Genomic DNA, 26,929 nt, shown 5'->3' with positions numbered 1-26,929 from the left:
TCTAGGATTGTCCTAGACGTCCTTAAGGGGCATTGAGGCAGCGGGCGCTTGTGGCCGTATGAGACTAAGTGAGAAACCGCTTAAGGCGGTGAGGGTGCTACCTACAACAACAAGCTACCTAACTATGATGTCCACACGCTATAAGGCGGCAGCAAGCTACGTAAGTACAGTGAGTCCAACGCTTAAGGCGTGTATTTAATTGTTACTGGGCAGTAAGGCCCTTGTACAGTTGGTGGATGCAACAGGAGGTAATTGACCTGGGTGTTACCATGGTTGGTTGGCCTCCTTATATATTACAGAGCTACCTAATTACAAATACAACTATATGCAATACTGTATCAAATAAGAACCCCAATCCGCAGTCAGCCTTACTCATGCCTACGTGTCACTGACGTGTCATAATGATGTCATCAGGTGGAGGTGGCTACGTGTGCTGAGGTAAGCGCGGATGGGGACGTGGCTTGGCGTTTAGTGTATGATATAAGCACCAAGATCACGTGATTGAAAATGTTGTCCGTTCAACTTTGTTTAAATTTGAGAAAATGGGAATTAATTCCCTGGTATCAAGTGTGTCTACAACAAGGATTTATGAGATATTGTAGATAAAGATATCTACAATATGGGGGGTATGGTGGATTGAAACACTATCACTCAATCCCAACAATCCTTACAGTATTGTTGCACTATACTCAATGTTGAACTCAACAACTGTGACAGTCAAGGGGCACAGGGTTGCAGTAAGTACACTAATAGGTTACCCTGTGTCTGTTGGGACTGGCCTATGGTCTTAGTGCGCCGAATAACCTCCTATGCTATTTACAGTGAGTCAATCACTAAAGTAAATGCGCAGATAAGCTGTTAAAGGCTTGTGTGTATATGTCAATATATAAGAGTGGATAAATGGATAAAAGTAGGATGCATTAGAAGCGTCTTCACAGGGTCCTTTTATACCCTGAGAAGGTGCACAAACAAGTATATACAAGATTGATACCAAGAGGGGGTACAGGAGGTACATGTGGCAGCTGAAACACTTGAGGGAGCCAATACTTTGTTACATAGTAAACAAACAACAGATCCTAACATTTGCCCCCAGGCAATGTTTGCCCCAAGGCAGTATTTACCTGTGTGGGTCCTTAGATGTCCCAAGGCTAAGTGTTTCATCCTTGGAGTAAACAGTCCCAAAGGTAGGATACCACTGCATTGGGTACTTACAGTAAATGGGGCATAACTCTGCCAAATGTTGTCCGTTTTGGGAGTTTGACCCAGCGTTCTGGAGCGCACATACCGGCGCACCTAAGCGCAAGCGATTCGGCAGTGTGGGATGCCCGGGTAATGGAGAAAAGGCGCATTTAGTGCGTCGGCGCTTAAGGGCTGATTAAGCGCCGGAGCACTTGCCTATGCGACAGGGGGGACCCTGAATATTACTGTGTGTAGCCACAAGATAGAATCTTGAATAATAAATACTACAAACAAGAGAAATATTACTTGTTACTGTTTATCTACTCAGCTGAGTTTATATATATTTAAATGAGTGAGAAAACAGCATATATGCGAAAGGCATCGCATATTGAGGGTATTCCTGAGGTTTGTAGGTTTTGTAAAGGTCACTATTGGATAGAGGGACCTTGAAAACCTTAGTTCGCATCTTTATCTCATTTGTTTACTGTAAGATTACTAGTGTAATTAATAAAATAAGTACAGATTAAAGAAGAAATGTCATATCCATAACACCCCCTATATTGTAGATAGCTTTATCTACAATATCTCATAAATCCTAGATATATTTTAGGTGAACCCCATAAGTCTTAAGTCTTACTTAAGCATATATAAGTCCTATACTTATTAGGCAAATCCTATAAATCCTGTACATTAGTCAGGTAACCCTCTTACTTAAGGTACTATCCCAGAGACCTTAAGTAGACATACCCTTAGTCACTTAGGCTTAAGTAACATTAGTCTAAGGTACTATACATAACCAACCACCTGCACTTGATAGTTGGTAGAGTATTTGTTAGGAGTTGTTATTCCTGATAACCTAGCCTATATTGTGCATATATTCTGTGCATATATTCTGAATCTTAATACTAGTTCTTAGTTATTCCCATATACATTTTGTATATAGTAATTCTTTCTTACTCCTGTACTTACACAACTCTTAACAGTACCAGCCATTTGTCTAGTTGTACTGCAATTCTTGGTGAGTACTTGCTTAAATATTGACTCTCTGCAACTGATTCATTGTGGCAGTTGTATGATATAGCTTGGTTTGGCAGGCATTGAGAGCTAACCATTGCCTGACCTTGTTGAGTCTTAGGTTCAGTGTGCCATTCTGTCATAACCCATATCTGGAAAGGTTATTACCATATATATCCACTGTCAAAGATATATATAGTATATGTGATGCACAGTGATATATGAATAATATATATTGCTGGGGGATGTTGCACTCCCCCCACCCCCCTAGCCACAGGCCAATGTTAATGCCCACAGGCAAGGTCTGAATATTATATTATAATAGAAGAGATTATGTCATCCCCCCCACCTCAAATCTGTAGTAGTTTAGTATAGTATTTGATAGAGGACTGGAGGGGGGGAGGTCATGTGACCCTGGTGGACTGTCAGTCTCTAAGTCATGAGCCCATAGAGTAATGTTGTACACCACTGTAAGGTGGGTACTTGCTGGTGGGTAGGCACTTGTGGCTGTACTACCACAGACAGTGCTGTCTAACTTATCTAATCTAGGCTATACTACTAGCGCTTAAGGCGCTCTTCTGCAAACTACTGAGTGCAAGGGGGCCTTAGGCCTGGGAGGTGTGATGAGTGAGGTAGAGGGGTAAGTGCGCAATACTACTGGGGGCTGGCTACTTAGCTGGCTGGAGACCTTCTCTAATGAGTAAGAGACAAGGTAAAATTGACTTGGTGGTTCCAAGCAATTTTCCTGCTGTTTATATAACAAAGAGGCACTATCTACATGGTCTGTGTGCATGAGAGAAAGAAGCATACATATGAAAAAGGAAGCATGCTGCGGACTGTGCAGAAGCATGGATTCTTCCTAAGCGCCCTTGGCACAGCATCTTGGCGCAGCATCTTGGCATAATAAGCGCCAAGATCACATGATTGAAAAAGTGAAGATATAGAGTTTGTAAAAAATACTAAAAATAATAGAAAAATAAGGCAATTCTGATGGTATATGTTAAGGGAGTGTAACAAGTAATGACAGTTCTGACTGCATATATGTGAGTATATGCGGCCTTATAAAGACTGTGGAATATCCTATTAGTAGGTGGCTTGGTCAGGAGACATGCCAGCAAAGGCATGGGTCATGACACATTCCTCTGGCTGTCTTACCGTTGCAGGTAAGTACTTAGACTCTGTATCAGGTTCAAAGCTTAGTTGACTGCCTGAGGCTTTGTAGCTGTTGTCTGTCATGACCTTCATTGGCATGACATGAATTTTTACTATTTTCTACCTTTTTTCTGAGACAGTTTCCTTTTTTGGTATATATTTATGACTCATCAAGATCATGTGACATATTTGATATATGATGTGACATTGCAGAATGACTTGTTATTTAGTACTGTTGTTTTTGATGTGGCTTCACTTGTGTATAAAGACTTGACCTCTTTGTCAATTCACCTTAGCTCTCACACACCCTTAGCCCAGGCCCCTTGTTGGCCATTAGTGCTCTCTACTTAGATCATAACCCTAGGCCCTTGTTGCCTCACTACCCTTACCATTACCCCTTGGGCCCTTGCTGCCCCTCTACCAGTTTCATTGTCCATTGGTGATAGGGCCACAGACATTAAGCCTCCTTGTACCATAGGTCCAAGCTGAGTTGTGACATTGTCCATGTTGTCAACCAGGTAATTGTCCAGTGTTGTATCATAACTGGTGTTATGACTCAAGGGGTTGACTGGGCCATTACTTTTGTGGTTGGTCAAGCTGTTTGGCAGGCAACTCAGAGAGTACAGCGGATTGCTTAGGAGGTACAATGAGTCACTTGCAGTATATGGTGGGTTGCATGTGGTGTGCAGTGACATTCTCTTAGTTGACAGTGAGTAGATGTCTTTCAACAATGATGGTCCCAAGCTCAATTGTTTGTATGAATGTTTGTGACAGTTGTCCATATGGTTTTTGACATGTTCATGCTGCGCTGTAGCCATGTGGGCCTCATGAGTCCATGGAGTCAATGAGATGGCTTCCTTGCAACAATGGCTTGGGTTGAAAGGTGCATTGCACTCTCTGTACCGTTCCTTAGATATATGTATGCTACTATCATGTGCTTGACAAAATGTATCTTTGTTAACCACTGCTTTGTTGTGCATATCCAAGACTGTGAGGCTGTTGTCCTTGGACTTAGATGTTATCTCAGTGTTGTTCCTAGCATGGTTATTATTTGTTATAACTTCCTAACCTATACCATTGGATTTGCCTGATTATTCTAATATTTTTACTATTTTTTACGAGCTTGTTATCTTCACTTTTTCAATCACGTGATCTCGGCGCTTATTATGCCAAGATGCAGCGCCGAGATGCCGTGCCAAGGGCGCTTAGGAGAAATCCACGCTTCTGTGCAGCCCGCAGCATGCTTCTCATTTCACATTTGTACTTCTTTTCACACATGCGCAGACCATGTAGATAGTGCTTGTACTTCTATATACAGCAGGAAAATTGCTTGGATGTTATAACCTCCTAAATTATACCACTGGATTCGCCTATTTTTTCTATTATTTTTAGTATTTTTTACGAACTGATTATCTCATGTTTTTCGATCACGTGATCTCGGCGCTTATTATGCCGAGATGCCGCGCCGAGATGCCGTGCCAAGGGCGCTTAGGAGAAATCCACGCTTCTGCGCAGCCCGCAGCACGCTTCTCATTTGTCCTCTGTACTTCTTTCTCCCACGCGCACAGACCATGTAGATAGTGTGCTTAGTCTATATATACAGCAGGGAAATCGCTTGGAGTCTCCAAGTCGATTTTACCTCGTCTCGTATCCATTGAGGAGGGATTAGTCAGCCAGCTAAGTAGCCGGCCCAGTTGTTTCCAGAAGTCACCCCCATTACTTAACTCACCACACCTCCCAGGCCTCAGGCCCCTTTGCAGTAGATAGCCAGTAGAAGTCCGCCTTACAGCGGCCGTAGTATAGCCTAGTTAAGTTAGATTACATAAGCTTGTAGTAGTACGGCCTTAAGCGCCCGCCCCCACCAGCGTGTACCCACATTACCGTGGTGTACAACATTGTAAAATTGACTTGCTGTAGGCTTTGATTGACAAGGAGAAGGTCCCCTGTACTAGCACAAGGGAAATCACGTGATTGGGGCCACTTTGCGGGATATAATAATCAAAAATCCCCCACCCCCACGTAGTACCGAATTGCTATAAGGCAGATGGATCCTAATCCCCCGCATACCACGTGTTTCGCCGGAACACAGCAGATAGCGACCCTAGACAGCTGACTCACCCGCTTGCTAAAAACCCGCTCATATCACGATCGCCAGATCTGTTGATTTGTTGTAGGGATAGTCCAACGCTAGGTGTCTGACGCAAGGGTTTAGCGTTCACACTCTGCACAAAAACCGCCCATAAGTCCTGATATAGGCACCCTTCCCCACGCCGTTTTTCACAATTCCATCCACACGCTCTGGCGCCCCACACCCCTACTCCCGTCCCTCTAGTCGTACCAGCCGTCGCTCAGTTCCATCCCATTCCCAACCACCCACTCGCAGCCCATCTCCCACTGCGCGAGACTTGTCAGAAATGGAACCAGAGCCGACCATTAGCGCTCTCCTCAAGGCTGTCACAGCCCTCACAGCCACCGTTGGGTCCTTACAGGACCAGATCCGCTCCCAAGGCCAACAGCTCAGCGAGCTCAAAGCCATATGCAAAGAGACCGCGGACCTTCTCGGCGACAAGGACCAAGGGGGAACCACCCAAACCCAAGCACAGCCTGGCCCATTGACTGGGCCTGTCACCCCTCCTTCTCATACAGGAGGACAAGCCGACACTCCAAGAACGGCTAGGCCTGGGTTCAAAGACCCTTTCCGCCCTACCAGAGGCACCACTGGGTACGACTCCAAGGAAGAACAGCCAAGGAGGATCAAGGAAGAACCTTGCGGAGCGCTTAGGGATCTGAGGACCCTCACTCCCTTCAGTTTGGGCTCGGACACCAAACGTCCCAAAATGGAGCTACCAGATCCATTTAAGGGGGAGATCCGAGGGCAAAAGGCGGTTCAATGGCTGGACCGCATGCTGTTATGGGGGGCCCTGCACAGGGACCAATTTGAGGAAGACGAGCAGTTGATTGTCTGGATCCTCTACCACATGGAGGATAAAGCCGCTGATTGGTCACTCCCTCTTATTGGAAGTATCCTCAAGGGTGAAACCAATGCCCCCACGACCATCCCGGCCATGACAACCAAGTTCAAGGAAGCCTTTGCGGATCCCGATGCCAAAAGGGCGGCTGCCAGGAAGATTGCCGCGCTGACTCAGACCACAACCACGTCGGAGTACGTCACGGAATTCTGCAATATCATGGCGGAACTTGACTGGAACAAGGAGGCGTACATCGCCCAATTCACGCGCGGCCTTCACTGGAAGGTCAAAGAACTCCTGTCTACCAAAGACAGCATTCCCGACGAGTTGGAGGCTATCTTTGCTGCCTCCATCAAAATTGACAACATTCGTCGGGAGAACGAGGAGAACCGTCCCAAGAAGCTCCCTGCCAAGTCCTTGGCCACCGCGGCCACTACCTCCACCACTACCACCACACAACGAGTCCGCCTATCGGAAGACCCCAACTATGTCACACCTGAGGAAAGGGATTGCCGCCGCGTGTCTGGCCTTTGTGTCAAGTGCGGTCAAAAAGGGCATGGAATCAAGCAGTGCCCCAATGGTTGGAAGGCGACCATCAAGGAGGCAGCCAAGGTAGCTGAGGATGAGTCGGGAAAAGAATAAAGTCGAGGACTGCTGCCAAGCCCCCAACCCAAAAAATGGACAATTTAGATAGTTTTGAATTTGTATCTCTTGCTCTGGATTCGAATAAAAAACCCTTGCTATTCATCAATCTATACGTCCAAAATTTCCTGGCAGAACCCCTCAAGACTCTCATTGATTCAGGAGCCACATCAAACTTCATCTCTCCTTTGATTGTGGAAAAATATAAAATCCCAAAAACCCAACTCGAAAATCCACGAGTTGTGAGAATGTTAGATGGTACTATCTCTCAGACTGGTTGCATTTGGCACCAGGTCCACCTCACCGCCTCGGCCAATGGCCATACCCACTCCATCCCATTTCTTGTTTGCCCCATTGGCAACACCCTGGCGATCCTAGGCATGACATGGTTAACAGCAGAAGCTCCTCTTATCGATTGGCAACAGGGACTAGTTACATTCCCTGAACAGGCTCAAATTGCCTCCGAGGAAGAAGCAGACTCAGACCCCTTAGCAGACCTCCCCCCTCAGTACCATGAGTTTGCTAAGGTTTTTGGCGAAGAAGAATTTAAGGTCCTCCCTCCACATAGGGAGTATGACATCTCTATTGACCTTGTCCCGGATGCCAAACTGTCTCCTGGCCCCATATACGGCATGACCGACGCAGAATCAAAGGCGCTAAAACAGCATATTGATGAGGAATTAGCAACGGGCAAAATCCGCCCTAGTACCTCCTCAGCAGGCGCCCCGGTCATGTTTGTGAAGAAGGCTGATGGGTCCCTCCGACTAGTCGTTGATTACAGGAAGTTGAATGACGTCACGCACAAGAACGTATACCCACTCCCTAGGCAAGACGACTTGATGGCCAAGCTTAGGCACGCAAAGATCTTCACGAAATTGGACTTACGCTGGGGATATAATAACGTCAGGATCAAGGAAGGAGATGAATGGAAGACGGCTTTCAGGACTAAATATGGGCTATTCGAATATCTAGTTATGCCTTTTGGTCTCACTAATGCCCCGGCCGCCTTCCAACATTTCATGAACGACCTATTCCGGGATCTTATTGACGTCACAGTGGTCATTTACTTGGACGATATCCTGATTTTCTCAGAAAACCCTAAGGATCACCCTACCCATGTCAGGGAAGTTCTGTCTCGGTTAATGAAGAACCAGCTATTCTGTAAACTGTCCAAGTGCCATTTCCACGTCACCACGGTCAATTATCTTGGTATTGTTATATCCCCATCAGGCTTCTCCATGGATCAGAAGAAGGTAGAGGCAGTTACATCATGGCCTCAACCCAGAACGGTCAAACAGGTCCAGGCCTTCTTGGGCTTTGTTAACTACCTCCGACGGTTCATCCCCAATTTCAGCTCAGTAGCACGCCCTCTGCACAACCTCACCAGAAAGGAAACCCCTTGGTCATGGGGCGACCTAGAGGAAGCAGCATTTCAGGAGTTGAAGGTTCTTGTTACCAAGTCGCCGGTTCTCATCCATTCCAACCCAGAACTCCCCTATTATCTTGAGACCGACGCCTCAGGGGTAGCCATGGGAGCCATTCTTAGTCAGCGGGGCCCAGATAACCGGTTGCATCCAATCGCGTACATGTCTAAATCATTCTCAGGGGCAGAAGGAAACTACGACACTCATGACAAGGAACTCCTAGCCATCATCAAAGCCCTGGAGGAATGGCGTATTTTCCTGGAAGCTACAGACAAGCCAGTTCAGGTATTTACAGATCACCGCAACCTTGAGTACTGGATGCAGGCAAGGACATTCAATCAACGGCATGCTAGATGGCGCGTATTCCTGAGCAACTTCAATTTTGAGATACATTATCGCCCAGGAAAACAATCAGGCAAGCCGGACGCCTTGTCCAGACGATCGGACTATGTGGACACCCCCCAAGAACCAGAAGTCATGCTACCATCAGAGGTCTTTGCAAACACATCAGAGGAAGAGCTGGAAATTGTTACAGAAGTACGCTCTAAACTGAGGGAAGACCCCTCCCTAGAGCCCATCATCCAATTCCTGACCAAAGATGCCAATAACGCTCCACCATCAATAAGAAAAGCTTACAGAGACTACAATTGGGAAGAGGATCTCCTGTGGTATCGGGGGAAACTGGTGGTTCCAGACAATGAACCCCTGAAAGAAAGACTCCTCAGGGAATTCCATGACTCCCCCCTAGCAGGACACCCGGGTCAGCAAAGAACCCTCGAACTCCTAAGTCGTAACTATTGGTGGCCTGGCATGAAGTCTACAGCCAAGGAATGGGTAGAATGTTGCCCTATCTGCCAAGCCAACCGACGCGCTCATGCTCCTGTCATCGCCCTTAAACCCCTAGAAGTCCCCCCTTATCCGTTCCACACCATCTCTTATGACTTCATTACAGGGTTTCCCAAGTCCCAAGGACACGACGCCATACTGGTGGTAATAGACTCCTTCTCCAAATTTGGCCATTTCATCCCCACTTCCAAGAAGGTCACAGCAAGGGGTCTGGCGGATCTATTCATTACCCACGTCTGGAAACTCCATGGACTACCTGTCAAAACAGTCTTGGATAGAGGAACTACCTTCACAGGGAAATTCCTAAGGGCACTTTACCAGCGACTTGGAGTAAAACCAGCATTCTCTTCGGCTTATCACCCAGAGTCAGATGGGCAAACGGAAAGAGTCAACCAGTTCATCGAGTTTTACCTACGTTCCTACGTTGCAGCCAATCACTCTGATTGGGCGGCTTGGTTACCTTTGGCAGAATATGCGTACAATAATGCCAAACACGCAGCAACAGGAAAAACACCCTTTGAACTGGTCTACGGACAAAGCCCAGTGATGAACCCCTCCAACGTCCCAGCCAACGTTCCAGAGGCAGACGATGTAGCAGACACACTAGCACGGGAATGGAAGGAAGCCGAGTCAGCTCTCAGATTAAGCAAAGAACGGATGACCAGGAACCAAGGAACAGTACCGGAGTACTCGATAGGAGAGAAAGTCTGGCTGGATGGAAAGAACGTAGAACTCAGGACTAATTCCAACAAATTGGACCCCAAACGTCTTGGTCCCTTCAAAATCCTTGAGAAAATCTCCAGTCACGCCTACCGCCTAGAGCTCCCAGAGACCCTGAAAATCCATGACGTCTTTTATGTTGGGCTGCTATCAAAGAGCCACGAGTCACCAAGTCAGCCATTCCCAGAACGACCTCCCCCTGAAACAATAGAAGGGGAGGAAGAGTATGAAGTTGAAAAGATCATTGACTCAAAACGTCAACGAGGAAAGTGGTTCTACCTGATAAAATGGAAAGGTTACGGTCCAGAAGACAATTCATGGGAACCCGAGGAACTCCTGGAGCATAGTCAAGAGGAGATCCAACGCTTCAACAAGTTGCGACTGAAAAAGGCTCGTGACTCCGCCAAGAGCCTTTAAGGGGGGGGCAATGTTATAACCTCCTAAATTATACCACTGGATTCGCCTATTTTTTCTATTATTTTTAGTATTTTTTACGAACTGATTATCTCATGTTTTTCGATCACGTGATCTCGGCGCTTATTATGCCGAGATGCCGCGCCGAGATGCCGTGCCAAGGGCGCTTAGGAGAAATCCACGCTTCTGCGCAGCCCGCAGCACGCTTCTCATTTGTCCTCTGTACTTTCTCCCACGCGCACAGACCATGTAGATAGTGTGCTTAGTCTATATATACAGCAGGGAAATCGCTTGGAGTCTCCAAGTCAATTTTACCTTGTCTCGTATCCATTGAGGAGGGATTAGTCAGCCAGCTAAGTAGCCGGCCCAGTTGTTTCCAGAAGTCACCCCCATTACTTAACTCACCACACCTCCCAGGCCTCAGGCCCCTTCGCAGTAGATAGCCAGTAGAAGTCCGCCTTACAGCGGCCGTAGTATAGCCTAGTTAAGTTAGATTACATAAGCTTGTAGTAGTACGGCCTTAAGCGCCCGCCCCCACCAGCGTGTACCCACATTACCGTGGTGTACAACATTGGAGACCCCAAGTTGATTTTACCTTGTCTCTGTCGTACACCACTGTAAGGTGGGTACTTGCTAGTGGTGGGCGCTTGAGGCCGTAACTACTACAGACACTGCTTATGTAATCTACTTATCTAAGGCTATCTAATACCGCTTAAGGCGGCTTACTACTAACTACTGATGGCAATGGGGCCTGAGGCCTGGAGGTGTGGTAGGTCAAGTAAAGGGGTGAGTGTTACTGTTACTACTGGGGGCCGGCTACTTAGCTGGCTGGCTACCTTCTCTAGTGAATAAGAGACGAGGTAAAATCGACTTGGTGTTTCCAAGCAATTTCCCTGCTGTATATATAGACAAAGCACACTATCTACATGGTCTGTGCGCGTGAGAGAAAGAAGTATAGAAGGGAAATGAGAAGCGTGCTGCGGACTGCGCAGAAGCGTGGATTTCTCCCAAGCGCCCTTGGCACGGCAACTTGGCGCGGTATCTCGGCATAATAAGCGCCGAGATCACGTGATCGAAAAACATAAGATATCAAGTCCGTAAAAAATACTAGAAATAATAGAAAATTCGTCCGATTCTGATGGTATATGTAAGGAGGTTGTAACATTGCCCCCCCTTAAAGGCTCTTGGCGGCGTCACGAGCCTTTCTGAGTCTAGCTTGGTTGAAGCGTTTGATCTCTTCCTGACTGTGTTCCAGTAGTTCTTCCGGTTCCCATGAATTGTCTTCCGGACCGTAACCTTTCCATTTTATCAAATAAAACCATTTCCCTTTTTGTTGTTTAGAGTCAATGATTTGTTCAACTTCATACTCTTCTTCCCCTTCTATTGTTTCAGGAAGGGGTTGTTCTGGGAGTGGTTGGCTTGGGGATTCGTGGACTTTGGACAGTAATCCTACGTAGAATACGTCATGGATTTTCATGGTCTCAGGGAGTTCCAGGCGGTACGCGTGGCTGGAGATTTTCTCGGTGACCTTGAAGGGTCCCAGGCGCTTGGGGTCCAATTTGTTGGAGTTGGAACGTATCTCCACGTTCTTGGCGTCTAGCCAGACTTTTTCTCCAATGGAATATTCCGGGATCACTCCCTTGGTTCCTGCCATTTTTTCCTTTGTCATTCTCAGGGCAGATTCCGCTTCTTTCCATTCTTGTGCCAAGGTATTAGCCACGTGATCGGCTTCTGGTACGTTCGCAGGGACGTTGGACGGATTCATTACTGGGTTCCTCCCGTATACCAATTCAAATGGGGTTTTCCCGGTGGCGGAGTGTTTAGCGTTGTTATATGCGTATTCCGCTAGTGGCAACCAGGAAGCCCAGTCCGAGTGATCTGCCGCAACGTATGACCTCAGGTAGAACTCAATGAACTGGTTCACCCTCTCTGTTTGACCATCTGACTCCGGGTGGTAGGCTGATGAGAAGGATGGTTTTACACCAAGGCGTTGGTAGAGTGCCCTTAGGAACTTCCCTGTGAACGTAGTTCCTCTGTCTGATATTGTCTTGACTGGTAGTCCATGTAGTTTCCACACATGAGAGATGAACAATTCCGCTAGACCCTTGGACGTAACCTTCTTGGTGGTTGGGATGAAATGTCCAAATTTGGAAAAGGAGTCGATAACTACCAAGATCGCGTCGTGACCATTAGATTTTGGAAAACCTGTGATGAAGTCATAGGAGATGGTGTGGAAAGGGTAGGGGGGAACTTCCAGAGGTTTAAGGGCAATGACCGGGGCGTGGGCTCGACGGTTAGCCTGACAGGTGGGACAGCATTCTACCCATTCCTTGGCGGATGACTTCATTCCTGGCCACCAGTAGTTGCGGCTCAGGAGTTCCAGAGTTCTTTGCTGTCCAGGGTGCCCTGCCAGGGGTGAGTCGTGGAATTCTTTGAGTAAACGTTCCTTCAGGGCTTCCGAGTCTGGGACAACCAGTTTCCCGCAATACCATAGGAGGTCCTCCTCCCAGTCATAATCCCGATAGGCCTTCCGAATAGAGGGGGGTGCGTTATCTGCGTCTTCTGTTAGGAACTGGATGATGGGTTCCAGGGAAGGGTCCTCCTTTAACTTGCTCAGGATTTCCGTGACGATCTCAAGTTCTGCTTCTGAGGTATTGGCAAAAACTTCTGACGGTAGCATGACTTCTGGTTCTACTGGGGAGTCTACGTAGTCCGACCTTCTGGAAAGGGCGTCGGGTTTTCCTGACTGTTTCCCTGGGCGATAATGTATTTCAAAATTGAAGTCGCTCAGGAATATGCGCCATCTAGCATGCCGTCGGTTAAAAGTCCTTGCCTGCATCCAATATTCCAGGTTTCTATGATCTGTAAACACCTGGATTGGTCTGTCCGTTGCCTCTAGGAAGATCCGCCATTCTTCTAATGCCTTGATTATGGCTAGGAGCTCCTTATCATGGGTGTCATAATTGGCCTCGGCACCGGAGAAGGATTTAGACATGTAGGCTACTGGGTGTAAACGGTTATCTTCTCCTCTCTGGCTAAGAATTGCTCCCATGGCTACTCCTGATGCATCTGTTTCTAGGTAGTATGGGAGTTTGGGATTGGAATGGATTAAGACCGGTGACCGGGTGACAAGGGCTTTCAGTTCCCGGAATGCCACTTCTTCTAGGTTACCCCATGACCAGGGGGTTTCCTTTTGTGTGAGGTTGTGGAGGGGGCGTGCCACGGAACTGAAGTTGGGGATAAAGCGGCGGAGGTAATTCACGAACCCTAAGAATGCCTGTACCTGCTTGACTGTCTTGGGCTGAGGCCACGATGTAACTGCCTCGATCTTCTTCTGATCCATGGAGAATCCGGCAGGGGAGATAACGATGCCCAGGTAATTGACTGTGGTGACGTGGAAAAAACACTTCGACAGTTTGCAGAACAGCTGGTTCTTCATTAATCGGGACAGTACTTCTTTGACATGGGCCGGGTGTTCTTCTGGATTTTCTGAGAAGATGAGGATGTTGTCCAAGTAAATGACCACCGTTACGTCAATGAGGTCCCTGAACAGGTCGTTCATGAAATGCTGGAAGGCGGCCGGGGCGTTGGTGAGGCCAAAAGGCATTACTAGATACTCAAACAGCCCGTATTTAGTCCTGAAAGCCGTCTTCCATTCATCCCCTTCTTTGATCCTTACGTTGTTGTAGCCCCATCGTAGGTCCAGTTTTGTGAATATCTTGGCATGTCTTAACTTTGCCATCAGATCATCCTGTCTTGGGAGTGGGTACACGTTCTTATGAGTGACATCATTGAGTTTTTGGTAGTCCACGACCAGTCTAAGGGATCCATCTGCCTTCTTTACAAACATGACTGGGGCGCCGGTAGAAGAAGTACTGGGGCGGATCTTGCCCGTTGCTAGTTCTTCGTCAATGTGTTGCTTGAGCGCCTTTGATTCCGCATCAGTCATGCCATATAGGGGGCCTGGGGATAGTTTGGCATCCGGAACAAGGTCTATAGCTATATCATACTCCCTATGTGGAGGGAGGACCTTAAATTCTTCTTTGCCAAAGACCTTAGCAAATTCATGGTACTGCTCCGGGAGATCGGCTAAGGGATTAGGATCTGCCTCTTCTTTGGATGCAATCTGAACTTGTTCTGGGAAGGTAACCGTGCCTAGGGACCAATTGATCAAGGGTGACTCCTGAGTGAGCCATGTCATGCCAAGTATGGCAGGTGTGTTCCCAATGGGACAGACAAGGAAGGGAATAGTGTGGATGTGGCCATTGGCCAAAACCGCGAGATTAACCTGGTGCCAAATGCGACCAGTCTGGGAAAGGGTACCATCTAACATTCTCACTACTCGTGGATTTTCGAGCAGGGTTTTTGGGATTTTAAATTTTTCAACAATGGTGGGGGAGATGAAATTAGATGTGGCGCCAGAATCAATTAACGTTTTGATAGGTTCCGTCGGATAGTTTTGCATGACCAGGTCAAGATAGAGCAGTGGTTTTTTATTTGAATCACAAGCAATAGAGACAAATTCGACAACTGATTCTGATACATGCTTTTCTATAGATGTCACCAAGGGCTTGACGGCAGTCCTTGGCTTTATTCTTTTTCCAACTCAAGAACTTCTCCTATCTTAGCGGCTTCCTTGATTGTGGCTTTCCAGCCATTGGGGCACTGTTTGATCCCGTGGCCCTTTTGACCGCACTTGACGCAAAGGCCAGACGCACGGCGGCGATCTCTTTCCTCCGGGGTAACGTAGTTGGGGTCCTCGGATAAGCGGACCCTGGTGGTAGTGGTGGAGGTAGAGGTGGTTGTAGCAACCGGGGCCTTGGCAGGAGCTTTTTTAGGGCGGTTCTCCTCGTTTTCCCGACGGATATTGTCAATTTTAATTGAGGCGGCAAATATGGCCTCAAGATCATCGTCCGGAATGTTGTCCTTGGTGGACAGGAGTTCCTTCACCTTCCAGTGAAGACCGCGTGTGAACTGGGCAATGAACGCCTCAGTGTTCCAATCAAGTTCCGCCATAAGGTTACGGAACTCGGTGACATACTCAGCCGTGGTTGTGGACTGAGTTAGCGCGGCGATTTTCCTGGCAGCCGCTCTCTTGGCATCGGGGTCTGCGAATGCCTCCTTGAATTTGGCCGTTAAGGCCGGGATAGTGGTGGGAGGGTTTCCCTCGCCCTTGATGATAGTCCCTATGAGGGGTAACGCCCAATCGGCGGCCTTATCTGTCATGTGGTAGAGAATCCACACAACCATCTGCTCTTCTTCATCAAATTGTTCCCTGTGCAGGGCAACCCAGAGAAGCATCCGGTCCAGCCATTGGGTGGCCTTGCGGCCCCTGACATCGCCCTTGTAAGGGTCCGGGAGGTCCATCTTGGGCCGCTTGGCGCTAGATCCTGCGTCGAAGGGGGTCAGAGACCCTAGATGCCTCCTAGGCGTTCCTTGAGGCTCCTTTTTGGGGGGCCTTTGCTCTTCCTCATCTTCTGAATCAAAGCCTGTCCCTCTTGAAGGCCGGAATGGGGCCTTGAGTCCAGGCCTAACCGTGCCTGGAGTGTGGGTTTCTCCTCCCGAGTGGGTGGGAGGAGTGACAGGCCCAGTCGATGGGCCAGGCTGGGCTTGTGGTGCTCCTTGATCTTTATCCCCAAGGAGGTCGGCGGTTTCCTTGCATATGGCTTTGAGCTCAATGAGCTGTTGGCCTTGGGATGTGATTTGGGCCTGCAAGGACCCGACAGTGGCAGTGAGGGCTGTGATAGCCTCGAGGAGAGCGCTAAGGGTTGGCTCTGGTTCCATTCCTGGCAGGTCTCGCAGAGTGGGAGATGGGCTGCGAGTGGGTGGTTGGGAATGGGATGGAATGGAGCGGCGGCTGGAGCGGCTGGTAGGACGGGAGTAGGGATGGGGGACGCCAGAGCGTGTGGATGGAATGATTGAGACGGCGTGGGGATAAAGGTGCCTGTATCAGGACTTATGAGCGGTTTTTATGCAAGGTGTTATTTGCTAACTCCTTGCGTCAAGCACCTAGCGTTGGACAATCCCTACAGCAAATCAACAGATCTGGCAATTGTGATATGTGCGGGTTTTTTGCAAGCGGGTGTTTCAGCTGTCTAGGAGCGCTACTTGCGGAGTTCCGGCGAAACTCGTGTTATGCGGGCGATTAGACACCGTCTGCCTTATAGCAATTTGGTACTATCTGGGACCAACGACTTTTTGATTATTCTAGTCGAAAGGGGAGTCCGTTCAGATGTTTTCCCTCGTGCTAGTACAGGGGCGCTTCTCATTGTTGATCAAGCCTACACCAAGTTGATTTTACAATGTCGTACACCACTGTAAGGTGGGTACTCGCTAGTGGTGGGCGCTTGAGGCCGTAACTACTACAGACACTGCTTATGTAATCTACTTATCTAAGGCTATCTAATACCGCTTAAGGCGGCTTACTACTAACTACTGATGGCAATGGGGCCTGAGGCCTGGAGGTGTGGTAGGTCAAGTAAAGGGGTGAGTGTTACTGTTACTACTGGGGGCCGGCTACTTAGCTGGCTGGCTACCTTCTCTAGTGAATAAGAGACGAGGTAAAATCGACTTGGTGTTTCCAAGCGATTTCCCTGCTGTATATATAGACAAAGCACACTATCTACATGGTCTGTGCGCGTGAGAGAAAGAAGTATAGAAGGGAAATGAGAAGCGTGCTGCGGACTGCGCAGAAGCGTGGATTTCTCCCAAGCGCCCTTGGCACGGCAACTCGGCGCGGTATCTCGGCATAATAAGCGCCGAGATCACGTGATCGAAAAACATAAGATATCAAGTCCGTAAAAAATACTAGAAATAATAGAAAATTCGTCCGATTCTGATGGTATATGTAAGGAGGTTGTAACAGTCTCTTACCCATTAGAGAAGGTATCCAGCCAGCTAAGTAGCTGGCCCCCAGCAGTCAGAAGTCACTTACCCCCTTTACTTCACTCACCACACCTCCAGGCCTCTGGCCCCTCCGCATTGACAGTAGATAGTTGGTCATTGCCTTAAGCAACTGAGTTAGTCAGTAGTTAGCCTTGATTAGTTAGATTACATAAGCAGTGTAGTAGTACGGCCACAAGTGCCTGCCTCCCACTAGCAAGTACCCACATTACAGTGGTGTACAACATTATTTTTATCTAAGTGCATCCTAAGAGCAGTGTCTAAGTATGTACAATTGTTGTTCATGACTGGTAAGTAGCGCAATGGGTGTCTTGGTATAGGGAGCATTGTCAACCAGGGCTGAGCTGATGAGGAAGTGGAAGGGGTAGATTTGGAGTAGTTGGTCATTGGACCATGTTTGCAAGCATCTTGCTGGGTTCTTGACAACAAAATTGTTGAATCAGGCAACCTGGCAGCATTGGTACTGTTGCTGAGGTCAATAGAGTGATTAGGGGGGGTAAGAGGGTGTTGAGTGGTGGGCTGAAGGGTATCCAAGGCAGTGCTTGTTGACGGCACATGTTTGGACATTGTAGAGCAATGTTCCCTTGTTGTCCAAAGCCCTAGGTCAGATCTAGACAATCTGTGCAAGTGTTCTGGAGGCTTCCACATGCAGTGTTAGTACAACTATAGCAGTAAGACTAAGTACAAGTGATAAGAGACCACAGGTAAGAATTAAAGATGTAACCAACACAAGGCCCTGTGGTGGTCACCAATGTTATAGAGTAGGGTTTTAGGGACTATGTAATTAAGTACAGAATATAGTAAAGTAATTGATAGATTATTTATGTATGGATATGAAAGGCAATGAGCTAGCTATATAAAGGCAAATTAGGTTAGCAATCAGGGTGATCCCTACACTTAACAAGTAATCAAGCAATTACTGCAGATGCAGCTGGTTGGTTATGCTTATATCTGTAATATAAAAGTTAGCATTGAGTCTTAGATACCTACTATAATTTATCTGGATTTGTTAGTAATTTATTTGACTGAGATCACACTAAATTAAAGTGTATATGCCGCTTTCAAGGCCTTAAACTCTCCCAACTGACTTACTCAAGAGGTTCAGGGTTGCCCTAAAGCCTTTCCTAGCCACCCAGTATCTGTTGGGACCTTGCTAGAGGCTATATGCGCCGAGATGCCTTATAGGTTAAGTTCAGTGAGCTTAAGAGGCTAAGAAAGCAAAATAAGACACTCTAAACTAGGTAAAGAAGAGCTAATAGATCTTCAAGTTCACACAAGGGGTAAGAATGGGATTAAAAGAAAGTTGTTATCAAAGGGTCTCCCTCAGGAGCTTTATATACCCCAGAGGGAGAACAAATAACTATATACATGATGTACAAAAGAGGAAGTTACATGAGAGGTACAGTCTGAGCTATTTGATACATAAAGACCAATTAGTCCCAATAAGTCCTAGTGGGATAGACCCAAGGCTATTTACAGAATGCTCTAGAGCATACATGACTAAATTACATAAGTGTGAATGCTAAAAATAACCTTGAGGCAAGGTAGGATCTCATAGAAAAAGCTAGAAACTTAAATGGTTAGTATCTCCATCAATTTGGCTCAGTATCAGACAATTCATTTTTGAGAACTGAGATGCCGGAGCCTCCAACCTATTGGTATTTGTTGGCATAGTAATATGCCTATTTCCCGCTGAGATATTGGCGTTGGTGCGCCCTGCCAACCTTTGGCGCTTATTTGCAATGACTAAGCGCCGGCGCTTGCATGCTTACTTGCACTTGTTCTATGGTCTGTAAGTACCGTTCCTACATATAAATGTATAATAAAAGAAATGCTATAAATCATAGAAATAATTGTATGACCATTTTGCATGATCAGACGTGTATATATGCAAGCGCAATGAGGAAATAAAGTATAAAAGGTCCTATAGCGCCGCCAGTTTCCAAATATAGTAATGTCCATGCCCATATTTGGATAGAGCAAGTATGATTACTCCTGTTTGCACTATTCACTATTGGCAATTAGGGGCGCATATGTCTAAGTTAGTCATTCCATAACATTACCCCTATCCCCCCTAACATACACCCTCACTCCATGTATGACCCTGTCCCCCTAACATACTCCCCTCAATAGCATTACCCCTATCCCCCTAAATTACTTCCCCCCACTAGCATTACCCCTATCCTCCCTAACATACCCCCCTCACTCCATGTATGACCCTGCCCCCCTAATGTACCCCCTTAACATACTCCCCCTAACATACTCCCCCCACTAGCATTACCCCTGTCCCCCCTAACTTACTTCCCCCCACTAACATTACCCACTATCCTATGCTATATGCTATCCATCCACACACTACCCCTATCCCCCTAACATACCCCCCTCACTAACATTATCCCCAATCCTATGCAATCCATGTATGCACTACCCCTATTCCCCTGCCCACTACCTGTACCCCCCTGAGTATCATTATCCCCTATGAACATGCACCCCTTGTAATATTTATTAACATTTACCCCTATTTTACACCCCATACTTTCCCCTATACTAATATAATACATACCCCTATTCCCTCACTACCATCCCCCCTACCATTATACTATCCCCTACCCCCCTTCCCGGCCATCCCCCTCCCCCTGAGCTGAGGCCGTATGTGTTGAAATATCTTGTAAATACTAGATTCTTCTAGTATGTTCTATGCGCAGTAATCGAGTCAGTAAGTACGAGTCATTCAGTGCGCAGTCATATGCGCAGCAATTTACCATATGACTTGGTAGGTTTCTTGGGATATATAAAGGCCCGCACACAAGCCCTCTATCCTCACCTCTCTCTCTAATTCTCTTTTACTGTCTTTACTTTTGTATACGATTTAGTTTAGTTTAGTAATACATTTATATATACATCTATATACATAAGATTTCAACAGGTTATGAGCCCCGATTGTACGCTCAATAACCAACTGTAGATAGATAGATATATAACACACTTACTCGAGTACATTAAACATGGCCGAAGCTGTAGCAAGCACTTCAGCCCCCGGTGCAGCTAGCGGAACGCACCGGATTGCACCCCTTCGGGGAACTGAGAATTATAATATGTGGCGCATACAGATGGAAGACATATTATCAGATCTTGATCTATATGGCTACGTAAACAAGACGATTATTGCACCTAGCAAGACTGTACTGAAAACCGAAAGAAACCGGAAAGATGACGAGGGCAAACCATTGCCCGACTATGAATATACAGCAACTAACGACGAGTACACGAAATGGGTTAAAGCCGACCGAAAAGCATTATCTAATATAAGATTAAGAGTCGACGGAAGTGTACTAAACCTAATACAAGGATGCACAACGTCCGCCGACGCTTGGAACGCCCTCGCGACGACTTACCAAGTCAAGGGAACGGTCGGACTCATTGACCTACAAAGAAAGTTTTTCAGTCACCGAATGACTGATGGCGAAGACATTGAGGAACACATCCAACGCATGCGCGGATGGTTCCAGCGAATAAACAATATTAGTCCCGGCTCATGCACTGAAGCCGACTGGATCACAACATTGATTGCGAGCTTACCTGACTCATGGGATTCATTCTCCCAATCAGTAAGTTTCCAATTCGATTTACAAGATAACAGCGCGTTATCAAACCAAGTAAATGACATTAGATCGCGCACAACAGCCGAAGCACATAGAAAGAATGCCCGAAACCCAGAAGGGAAAGCATTCTTTAGTACAAACAAAGCAAGCTTCAATAAACCTATACGTACCGGCAGTAAGGGACCAGATAAGTCCAAGTCTAAATGCAACAACTGCGGTAAGATAGGACACTGGGCAGCCAAATGTAGGGGCCCAGGTGGAGGTGCATACAAACCCGGTCAGAACAATGGCAAAGGAACAAATAGAAAGTTCAACGCACCAAACAAAGCCCGAAACGGCAATGCAAGGACGCATATAGCCGTTGAGGACAATAACAGCCGTGCCGACTACGCGTTCTCAACCCTTGAGAATTCGAATATATATGGAAGTAAGCCAACAAACACCTGGATCGCCGATAGTGGAACGACGACTCACATAGCAAACAATAGAAGCCTATTCAGTGAGTATAATCGATCGACAGGATATGTTACAGGCGTGACTGGTAAGGAGCCCATATTGGGCCGAGGTACAGTGGAGCTATTATGCTTAGCCGACCCAGACAAAGATGAATATAGAAGTATCAAACTTACTAATGTAGCATATGTGCCGAGCTCCCCGGCAAACCTTATCAGCTTATCGCTAGTAACCGATAAAGGCTATCGGATATCAATGGATTGGGACCAATTAGTCATATACAGTGCAAACAATGATCCGATCACTTACGGATCAAAACTGAGTGATCGCAAACACGGAAATTTATGGAAAATCAGTGGAACAGCAGTTAGTAAGGAAACAGCAAGAATGAAGAAAACAACCAATGAGTTGGCGCTGATGAAACAAACCGGTCGAACTTGGTTCGAATGGCACAAAACGCTAGGACATATTAGTCCGCAAGCTCTCCAACGCCTGAAAAGCACCGAAGCGATCAAAGGAATGGAAATAAACGAAGACAAAGAAGGACTCAACTTCGAATGCGAAGTATGCATACAAGCAAAGGCACATACACGACCATATCCAAATGAATCGGCAACAAAAATATCCGATATTGGTGAGTTAATAGTTACCGATGTATGGGGACCCGCGCGTACACTCTCAATCAGCCGATACAGATACTATGTATCATTCACAGACGTAGCTACAAGATTTACTCGCCTGGGATTCCTTAGGCACAAAGACGAAACGCTGAATGAATATAAGGCATTTGAAGCAATGTTAAATACACAAAAAGAAAAGAAAATAAAGAAAGTCCGTTTCGATAACGGAGGCGAGTTTGTGAACAAAGAATGGATTGAGTATGCGGCACAGAAAGGGACGATATTAGAAACAAAGGCCCCGCATTCATCTCAGCAAAACGGTATAGCTGAGAGATTAAACTGGACACTCACCAATAAGGCGCGAGCAATGATGCTCGAGTCAAACGCGCCAAAATTCCTATGGAACGAGGCGATCGCATACGCCTGTTACCTTAAGAATTGAGTTCCGACACAAGTGCACAGAACGTTTTGGATGACTCCATTCGAGTCATTTTGGGGCAAGAAACCGAATGTTAGTACATTAAGACCGTGGGGAAGTAAATGCTACGTACTAGATCAAACCGGAGATCGATCTAAGTTAGACGCGAAAGCATTCCAAGCGATATTCGTTGGAATATCGGAAGTACAAGGCAAAAGCTGGAGATACTACAAATCAGGACTGAACAGGATATTACACTCGAGGAACATTACCTTTCCGAGAGTAAACACGGTTAGTGAAGAACCCGGAATTGACCAGGATTGGGGAGATACAGTCGCTCCGCCCGCTGAGGGGGAGATGACTCATGCCGACAGCGCTGCGGAACGACCGAAAGAACCTGCTGGAACAGGGGGAGTGCATACAGTCAGCAAGGAAGAAAAGAGTGACTTGAACAAACCTGTAGATATAAAAAGTGAGCCTAAGATTGAACAAAAAGCATCCAACAAACCAACGAAACTCACTCACAATAATGTACTTAAACCTTATACTACTCGTTCTCACTCTGCTATGCGCATTAACCCTAGCGCGACTACGAATGCACTACAACAACTCAACACACTTACGTCCGGAACCAACAACGCAGGAGTCCAAACCCGCAGTCGGAATCCTAATGTTGCTCCCATCAAACTCGACAACGTGCAAGGAGGGATTACCCTCAAGATCCGGCACCCTCCCATGTCCGGTCAGTCAGGTTCTCAGCCAAAGAACGAAACTGCTAACCTTTTAATAGAGTTCTCCGATGTCCCTATCACGCCCAGCGACCCCAATAGCTCCGACGACACTGTACCTAGCGCATACAACTTCTTCGACAGTCCCTCCACCGTACTACCCACCGATACCGGCACCCCGGACCTTACCTACTCGATGGTCACCCCAACAACACCCGAACCAACCATCGACAAACTTTGCGAACAATTCGAACAGCTATACCTCAATGAACCATCGATCCCCAAACAGCCGAACCCCACCTTGGCGTCGTCCGGAGATATGGAACCAACGTGGACGTTCATCAACAATGAACCGCCGACGCCGACGACCAACAGTCCTACCGTTGCGGAGGCGCTATCCGGGCCAAACGCAGAGGAATGGTGGAAGGCGATGGCCAAGGAGGTCAGCACCCTCAAACGAATGGGAACGTACGAACTAACAGACTTACCACCCGAACGCAAGGCGATGGGGAACAAATGGGTCCTTGTACTCAAGCACGACGAGAACGGCACACCCATCCGACACAAGGCAAGACTTGTAGCCCAAGGATTTAGTCAGCAACCCGGCATTGATTTTGACAAGACATTCGCACCCGTCGTACGTCTTGATTCAATCCGTACGCTCGTATCAATCGCTAACCAGTACGATTGGGATATACGACAGCTCAATGTAAACTCGGCTTACCTACACGCCGAAGTTGACGAAGATTTATACATGCAGCAAATCCCTTATTTTAGCGACGGTACGAACAAAGTGTTAAAATTAAAGCGATCAATTTACGGACTGAAACAAGCAGGACGGATGTGGAATAAACTATACAACACAAAGCTGAAAGCAATCGGATACACACCATGCTTTACCGACGCATGTGTATACCACCGAATCAACAACATTAACGGTGAGCTGTGTGTGTCAATCATAGCTACACATGTTGACGATTCAATTGTCATATCATCGCCGAACCACTCTGATATTACAATATCCGAACTCTTGCGCGCATTTGACATGCGCGACCTCGGACCGATACATCACTTCCTTGGAATAGCATTCCAACGCGATCGTAAGAATGGCATCATCACACTCAACCAAGCAGCATATATTAACTCACTAGTTGATTATGCAGGCCTTGCAGAAGCTTACCCCGCCGACACTCCTTTTAGCCCGACCGTACAACTCACTTGATACAAAGGAGTCAAACCAAAGTTCAATTATGGTACATACATTGGTAAGCTACTGTATGCCGCCCTATGCACACGACCAGACATAGCTTACGCTGTTGCACACCTCGCACAATTTACTTCGTGCTTTGGTCCGGCGCACGTGACAGCAGTTAAGCGCCTAGTACGCTACCTAAAGGGCACACCGGCTCTTGGGATAACATATCGCCGATCAAACGAAGACTTCGGCGAATTAGGCTATTCCGACGCCGATTGGGGAAGCAACTTACTAGATCGTAAGTCTGTTTCCGGTCATGTGTTTATGCTTGGAGGAGCTGCTATATCTTGGTCAGCTAAGAAGCAAGCAACTGTCGCCTTATCGACAATGGAAGCGGAGTATATGGCGTTATCTCACGCATGTACTCAAGCTATGTGGCTCCGTCAATTTTTTGAGGAATTACAATACGTTGCTGACACACCAACATTAATCGTTTCAGACAACCTCGCTGCGCTCGCTCTGTCCGAAGAATCGCAATTCCATGGACAATCAAAACACATCGACATCCGACACCACTTCATGCGAGATCTCATAGAGAAACGCAAGGTAGCTACACTGTACGTACCAACTAAAGAAAACTTAGCCAACGCTTTTACTAAAGCGTTACCCGCACCACAGTTTAGTTATCTAATGCAAGGAATCATGGGCAAGCCGATGAGCGAAGGATAATTAATTAGCTGAAGATTTTTTAATTACACGAATAACTGAAATAATGAAACTGGGATCTATAACGATTGTAAATGAATAAGATTGAATTAATTGAATGTATCGACACTTACTCGATTAAGGGGGAGTGTTGAAATATCTTGTAAATACTAGATTCTTCTAGTATGTTCTATGCGCAGTAATCGAGTCAGTAAGTACGAGTCATTCAGTGCGCAGTCATATGCGCAGCAATTTACCATATGACTCGGTAGGTTTCTTGGGATATATAAAGGCCCGCACACGAGCCCTCTATCCTCACCTCTCTCTCTAATTCTCTTTTACTGTCTTTACTTTTGTATACAATTTAGTTTAGTTTAGTAATACATTTATATATACATCTATATACATAAGATTTCAACAGTATGTTACTCATATGTTAGGACCCACGTGCTCTGCGTGCTGGCACCGTCAGTGACACAATACTACACAGCACTTCAGCTGTTTTTTTTCTGAGGCTGGGCTGACCGGTTGGACTTAGGAAAGGGTCAGGTTGGACTTAGATAAGATAAGAGTCAGGCCTAGACCAAGCAAGGGACCCGGTAAGACGCCACCAGCGTAGATAAGATTCAGACTGTAGATAGATAAGACTTAGAATGGGGACCGATTGTCAGGGTCCATTGCAAATACAGGCGCGCAAGGATTGACCAACTTGGTCGCGTTGACTTAGAGATTCCTACTACCTTGCGACATTCCACAGGTTGACAGACAGCACTCCCAATAATGACAAGTAATAAATTTACTGAAAGTGCACTTGAGAGGGCTTGCAGGGTGGGTACACAAAGTTTGAAGCTCAACAAAAATCGAAATTAATTCAATTATCTCAGACCAAGGAAGGGTTAGGATTCTATGAAGAGCTACCCACAATGGTTCGTAGTCTGGTTGGTATCTGAGCTCAAGTTTGGCTAATGATTTAATCTGTTTCTTCCCACCGCACAGGCTCATGATTGAGTTGCACGTATGAGTCCAATACTAAGTGAGTGGTCCAAAAAATTACAGGTAATTAAACAGTGACCATTGCGACACTCCTCTCCACTTGGGAGAGCAGCTCAATTGACACTATTTTTGGCTTGATTGTCGAGTGAGTTATAAGTTCCGATCCTTCTGCCTTTGCCTTTACCTTTCTTCAAGCCGCTGACAACTTTTGATTTTGCTTTTCTACGTCAACAGTATGTCAGTAAGTTATAAAATTATCAACACACTTTCTCACTTTGTATAACAGCAGGGGGAACGCCCCTATTCTCCTGCTCATTCTGCCCGCCTCCTTTGTACTCTTTGCCCTCGCTCTCGCTAGCCAATTTATCCGGACCGGAATCTTCGCCCCCCGAGTCGGAATTTTTCCTGCTTGAGTCCGAGTCTGAGCTTGAACAAGATCCTGCATACATCGTGAGTACTGCGCCATTATTTAGTACTTTAGCCACTGTACCTTCCCCCGAGTCACTCAGGTAAGACTCCTCCACTGCTTGTGAGCGTGTTGCTATGATGCAAGGTGAGCGAACGCCGCCCATAGTTCGTTCCATTTGTGCTTACCACTTGAAAAGTCCGGTGCACGCAAGGGATTACTGCGTGGCGGAGGTATGTCCACCATAGGCCTCCACGCAGAAGACTCAGGCGTGGGGTATACAGAGTCAGCACGGGGGTCTGGAACTTTGGTGAGCGTTGATTTCAATAGCATACATTTCACTCACGAGTATCCCCAGGCGGCGCAGGTCTATATACAGCCCGAGAAAGGCTCTGTGAGCGCCCATTCTTGATGCCTCTCCCCCAATCCAAGCCGCCGGAATTAGGAGGCGATACGCACGGGGGATGAAACGTTCTCTTCCGCACTGCTTTTGACGCTGACATAATTTTTGTGATTTAAATAGAACACAGGCGCGAGTCGAATTAA

At 46.8% G+C, this 26,929-nt stretch overlaps 7 protein-coding genes across 7 annotated transcripts; 4 read left to right on the top strand and 3 right to left on the bottom strand.

The window, feature by feature from the left end:
* Positions 1–5,759: 5,759 nt before the first annotated feature.
* On the top strand, positions 5,760–10,363 carry RhiXN_06873 (Retrotransposable element Tf2 protein; the record flags this gene model as incomplete). Its single annotated transcript, XM_043326689.1, has 2 exons — positions 5,760–6,926; positions 6,977–10,363. The coding sequence occupies 2 exons, from the start codon at positions 5,760–5,762 to the stop codon at positions 10,361–10,363; spliced, it is 4,554 nt and encodes a 1,517-aa protein (XP_043182121.1).
* Positions 10,364–11,534: 1,171 nt separating this feature from the next.
* Positions 11,535–14,825, bottom strand: RhiXN_06872 (Retrotransposable element Tf2 protein; the record flags this gene model as incomplete). Its single annotated transcript, XM_043326688.1, has 1 exon — positions 11,535–14,825. One exon carries the CDS (start codon positions 14,823–14,825, stop codon positions 11,535–11,537), a length of 3,291 nt encoding a protein of 1,096 aa, XP_043182120.1.
* Positions 14,826–14,950: 125 nt separating this feature from the next.
* RhiXN_06871 (Retrotransposon gag protein) lies at positions 14,951–17,830 on the bottom strand (the record flags this gene model as incomplete). The annotated part of the gene is made up of 2 exons (XM_043326687.1): positions 14,951–16,304; positions 17,598–17,830. 2 exons carry the CDS (start codon positions 17,828–17,830, stop codon positions 14,951–14,953), a joined length of 1,587 nt encoding a protein of 528 aa, XP_043182119.1.
* A 2,438-nt stretch (positions 17,831–20,268) lies between these two features.
* RhiXN_06870 (Retrovirus-related Pol polyprotein from transposon TNT 1-94) lies at positions 20,269–22,380 on the top strand (the record flags this gene model as incomplete). Its single annotated transcript, XM_043326686.1, has 1 exon — positions 20,269–22,380. The coding sequence occupies one exon, from the start codon at positions 20,269–20,271 to the stop codon at positions 22,378–22,380; it is 2,112 nt and encodes a 703-aa protein (XP_043182118.1).
* A 30-nt stretch (positions 22,381–22,410) lies between these two features.
* Positions 22,411–24,306, top strand: RhiXN_06869 (Retrovirus-related Pol polyprotein from transposon TNT 1-94; the record flags this gene model as incomplete). Its single annotated transcript, XM_043326685.1, has 1 exon — positions 22,411–24,306. One exon carries the CDS (start codon positions 22,411–22,413, stop codon positions 24,304–24,306), a length of 1,896 nt encoding a protein of 631 aa, XP_043182117.1.
* Positions 24,307–24,666: 360 nt separating this feature from the next.
* Positions 24,667–25,008, top strand: RhiXN_06868 (Copia-like polyprotein/retrotransposon; the record flags this gene model as incomplete). Its single annotated transcript, XM_043326684.1, has 1 exon — positions 24,667–25,008. The coding sequence occupies one exon, from the start codon at positions 24,667–24,669 to the stop codon at positions 25,006–25,008; it is 342 nt and encodes a 113-aa protein (XP_043182116.1).
* Positions 25,009–26,167: 1,159 nt separating this feature from the next.
* Positions 26,168–26,886, bottom strand: RhiXN_06867 (uncharacterized protein; the record flags this gene model as incomplete). Its single annotated transcript, XM_043326683.1, has 5 exons — positions 26,168–26,199; positions 26,252–26,416; positions 26,468–26,518; positions 26,572–26,682; positions 26,730–26,886. 5 exons carry the CDS (start codon positions 26,884–26,886, stop codon positions 26,168–26,170), a joined length of 516 nt encoding a protein of 171 aa, XP_043182115.1.
* Between the last annotated feature and the right edge of the window lie 43 nt (positions 26,887–26,929).

This window comes from Rhizoctonia solani, chromosome 7 (genome assembly GCF_016906535.1).
Source record: "Rhizoctonia solani chromosome 7, complete sequence".
Taxonomy (NCBI): Eukaryota; Fungi; Basidiomycota; class Agaricomycetes; order Cantharellales; family Ceratobasidiaceae; genus Rhizoctonia; species Rhizoctonia solani.
The sequence above is the reverse complement of the archived record's forward strand: the minus strand, read 5'-3'. Positions and strand labels throughout refer to the sequence as shown.